Raw genomic sequence first — 4,722 nt, forward strand, 5'->3', positions numbered from 1 at the left:
TTCACAATTCGGCAAATTGCAAATGTTAAAATTAATAGTAAAAACCATGTTAAAATCTAAGGTGATATTGCACCAACAACTTGACTTAGAATGACGAACATTAAAATAATATAAATATTTCAATAACTTACAGGTAATCTGCAACATACAACTTTAAAAAGTATTATCCATTTTAACACAAAATTTTTGATTTTTAGTATGAAAACTTGTTTTAAATTTGCTTTATTTATGATATAAATTGTACACGCACTTTCGATGTTGCTGATTATAATTAAATATTAAAAGTACGGAATATATTCTTTTCATCCAAATATTTGGAAGTTACTACAAATTGTCTACAGTTCAAAACATCAACATTTTTAATAAAATAAAAAATAATACAATAAATTATGTGTCTTAAGTGCCAGAGCTCCATTAAATATAGCCCAATTTCAGTCTTAAAAATGGAATACATTTTATTTCATATACATCAATCATTCACAAATTCACACATTCAATCACCAAACTTTTGATAACGCAACAAAAATTGTAAGTACTATAATACATTTTTACAGAAATAATACATACAAAACTGATATTATAAAACTCCATTACATAATATAATAAAAATACAATGTTTCAATAATAAAATTAACAGTCGAACCGCTTTATCATTATGACGGTGTCGCCCGGCTTTGGTATCAGTCCGCACGCAAATTTCACAGTGCATTTTTTCACCGAAACTCGTGTCGATTTAAATTAGCGCGCGATGTATTTAATATATCCTCCCAGGGGCGAGGGGGGCGTGCACTGGGGGCGGAAGCCCCCAACGACCCCAGGGAAAGAGTCATGCTGCCTCTTTGCTGGCTGAGGAGTCTTCATCCGCTGACAATAAAGTTGGCGGCAGTAACCTGTGCCCGCCGCCGGCTTTGCTTTGGCTTACTACGCATTTGCGCATGTGCTTTTCAAGTGTTGATGGCACCGAAAATGGCATTTCGCAGAACCTGCATCGGTATACATCTTTTCCCAGCCTTCCGTGCGTTTTCATATGTCGAGTCAATTTCGAACTTTGCGCACAAGCGTACGAGCACAATTCACATTTATAAGGTTTTTCGCCTGTATGACTTCTTCTATGTACGGTTAAATTTGAACAATTTTTGAATACCTTCCCACAAAACTCACAAGTATCGTTTCTACGCGGTTCCTTCTTTAAAAGCATAGCAGCGGCTGCGTTCGATTTACTTTTCACATCACTATTTGGTGGCATCACCGGCCCCAATCCAGGCAGCCACCAACTTCCATCAGTAGAAGATGGTGGATGTAGCATTGGGTTGAATAAAGGTAACTGAGGTGCAGGTGATGGTGGTAACAATGGTTTAAAATCATCTCGTACTCGTAGACCGTTCATCATTTTACCACTGGACTCTTGCAAGGCTTGTTTGTATGCTTCATTGTATTGCGCAATGTTAGCCAAACCAAATTTGTCCATTAATTCTCCAACAAGAGAAGCAGCTGTCGTTGTAGCTACGGATGGTGGTGTAGTAGTTAAAGGAAGAGGTTGTGTGGCAATCGGTGTCTGTTGAGAAGAAGAATTTGTAACTGATAAGTCTTGTGCTTTCTCATCATCATCTTCTTCTTCTTGTTCTTCTTCCTCCTCATCTTCAGTTTCATCTTCATCTAAGGTTTCAACGCTTCCCGCGTTACTTGTTCTTTCCTCTTGATCTTGCATTTGTTGTCTATGCGTCCGCATATGTCTACGCAATAGACTACTTTGGGAGCAGGAATGATCACAAACTGTACACCTGTATAAGCCGTGTGTTCTCAAATATCTAAATTTTGATTCCGATTTGACAGAATCGGAAGCTGAACATGGTGTCGTGGTAATAGGTTCGGCAGGTTCAGGGCTGGGTGGCTTTATGTCGGGAGTAACACGGGCTTGTGCATCTTCTTCATTATTATTGTTATTAACACTGCAACTATCGTTATTGTTATTACTATTAACAGCAGAATTCAATGGCGATGGGCTCGCAAAGGGCGGCGAATGCTTTCGCGGATTCGGCGAGCTCGAGTCCGCAGTAACAGCCGCGGGACTAGTGGTACCCGCGAGCTGTCGCAATCGCTGCGAGTAAAAATCCAGCTGCTCGTTTGGGTGCACTCCGCCTACTGAGGCCATTGGAAGGCCGACGACAGAGGATTGTTGACTTGGTGCGTTAGCAGAGACCGGCAGAGCTGATCGATCGCGGTACTGTGACCGCTCTGCCGCGACTGGAAAGGGCGAGGGCTGGCCTTGCGAATTAGCGGCTAATGCAGCGGCTAAATTCAGACCGTGTTGTCTGAATTGTTCAGAAACTAATTGTTCCATTCTGAACCTATCGTGCTGCAATGACGGACGAGAATATTGAGGTGCCACTACTGGTCCTCGAAGAAGACCATAAGGAACCACACCAGCAAGCTCTGGTGGCGGTGGAGGTGGTAGTAATGGATGCATTCTCAGAGGCTGTTGACCAGTTGATGATGAAGATGAACATGTACTGCTATTCCCAGAGTTGTTCACACTAAGAGCTTTTCCACTACTTGAATTTGTACTGCCTAGACTGCTGCAACTACTGCTATTAGGTCCTGGAGAACTCTCTACGTAGATTTTGACTCCGTGGGTATGTTGAACATGTTGAAGCAATCGCCAGGCGGAATGCATTCTCTGCTTGCATGTGCTGCATACATAATTACTAGGTTCTGAAAAGAAAGAAAAATTACTTAATAAAAACCTACAAAAATAAAAGTAAATATAATTAGACTATCAAAATATTATTATAAAAAAATTACTATATCATAATCGAAAATTATATCCTGCATTGCTGATGACGTAATCTATTGTACATTTCAAGAAAACAATCACTCCTTCAAATAACTACATGATCGATTGTACAAAATTAATGACAGGGCCTAATTTGTCAGGTATTTGAAAGACATATTAACCTATATTAACCCACGCTCAGTCCTCAGTATGACCTATTGGCTTCACAGCAATTCCTGTAGTACAATAGGTTTTGCTATGTCCTAGCCATTGAAACTGTTATTATGCGAAGGCGATTGTCCGACACGCTGTCTTTTGTACGCATATCAAACAACAAGACACCCAATCAATCTATGCGAAAATAACTTTTGTATCCTTGATTTATAGCAAACTCGGACATGCGGAAAATAATTAATATTATCGACATCACATGCACGTGTTTATAATAATTGTTCGGTAAGATATTCTGTTTAATTAAGTATCCATAATATTTGTAACCGTTGTCAAAATTATTTGTGCTGTGTACATATTATATACGATATGTATTGTTTACACAGCCTGACCATCCTTCGAATGGACCACATTATTAAAACAGTCACCTGACAGTGCCTCAATATCTATGTTTGTTTAGATTTATGAATACTAATTTGACAATTGTTTAATTTGTATCAAATTCGGTTAGCGCAAACCATGAACGTTTTCAGTGGAACTTTAGGAAAACGTACTTAATCAATTCGCAGCAAAAGCAAGACATATTTATTATTAAATAAATAGAGTTTAGATTATTTGACGATGCACGTTGGCAATTCGGACAATGGACCATACACAACCGATACATAATAACATAAAGAGTTAAAGAAATTTAATATATAATAAAAATATATAATTACGCGAATGCGCATAATTAGCAACGGACGTGAGACTAAGTTCGCAAAGTCGTAGTATCGTGAAAGCAACTGTAAAATACCAAATAGACTTTCCTTCCAGGAATTAGTTTTGTCAACAACATAAAGAATACTTAACAGCGATTTAATGCAATGAGAAATCTCAAAAGACAAATATATTACCGGCGTTTTGAAAGACGCGTCTCGTAAAACCGTATTATAAATTTGAAATATTTAACATTTTACTTATGACGACACGACGGTGACAAGTAATATCGAACGACCCGTATATATTATGAGGCTATTGTATATATTATTAGTACAGGAATTGTATTTAAGCATATTGCTAGATGCCGTTACGAGAATTCGCCTCGAGTTAAATCAAATAAATGTCATACGCACTGCATGGCATGAGACAGAAGGGAAACTATAATAAAATATTCACAATTTTGTCATAAAATTAAGCAATGAAGCCTCAAATCACATCACTTATAGATCCTAAGCTGAAGAAAAGCTTTTCTTTTCTATTCTTCAAAATAAAAAATAACTTTAACCCTTTCATCTCGGATGCATATAAAAATTCATATAAATCTCGGAATTAGCGAGTGGAAAGGGAATGATCTGAACAAAAGTCGCTGTAATCATTAGTAGAAATTATTAATTTAATATTTTATGTTGCTAATTAATATTAGTAATTTATTATAATACCTCCAAAATAACATATTATAATAATATTACAATCCTTAGAATATCAATCGATTAGTAAGTAAGACGACTAACTTTTTGCAGTATTTGAATACCTGAATTTGTGCAAAAACCATAATAAAAATTATTGTGCACTATATCATTTGCTAAGAATTATTTAATTGGACGTGTGAACAGATCAAGGAGAACAAAATTAAGTTAAATTTGAGCCAGCCAAATCGGCAAGGACATTGGCTAGCAAAAATATCACAGCATGATGTCAAATTTCCACTTTAGGGTATAATTCTCAAGTGAAAATCGCCTTTCGCGGATATAATCACGTCAAAAGTAAAAAAAATACTATTAGATATAAGTCGAAAT

At 36.9% G+C, this 4,722-nt stretch overlaps 1 protein-coding gene across 1 annotated transcript in view; it reads right to left on the bottom strand.

The window, feature by feature from the left end:
* Nucleotides 1–593: 593 nt before the first annotated feature.
* LOC113385683 (B-cell lymphoma/leukemia 11A-like) overlaps nucleotides 594–4,722 on the bottom strand; it is a 238,793-nt gene continuing 234,664 nt past the window's right edge. Inside the window, exon 5 of the mRNA XM_026623527.1 lies at nucleotides 594–2,712. Within this exon, the coding sequence (XP_026479312.1) occupies nucleotides 827–2,712 (1,886 nt within the window). The 3' untranslated portion in view covers nucleotides 594–826. The remainder of the gene's footprint in view (nucleotides 2,713–4,722) is intronic.

Source organism: Ctenocephalides felis, unplaced genomic scaffold, assembly GCF_003426905.1.
Source record: "Ctenocephalides felis isolate EL2017-DRISC unplaced genomic scaffold, ASM342690v1 CF-g0.4_SCAFFOLD_03571, whole genome shotgun sequence".
Classification (NCBI taxonomy): Eukaryota; Metazoa; Arthropoda; class Insecta; order Siphonaptera; family Pulicidae; genus Ctenocephalides; species Ctenocephalides felis.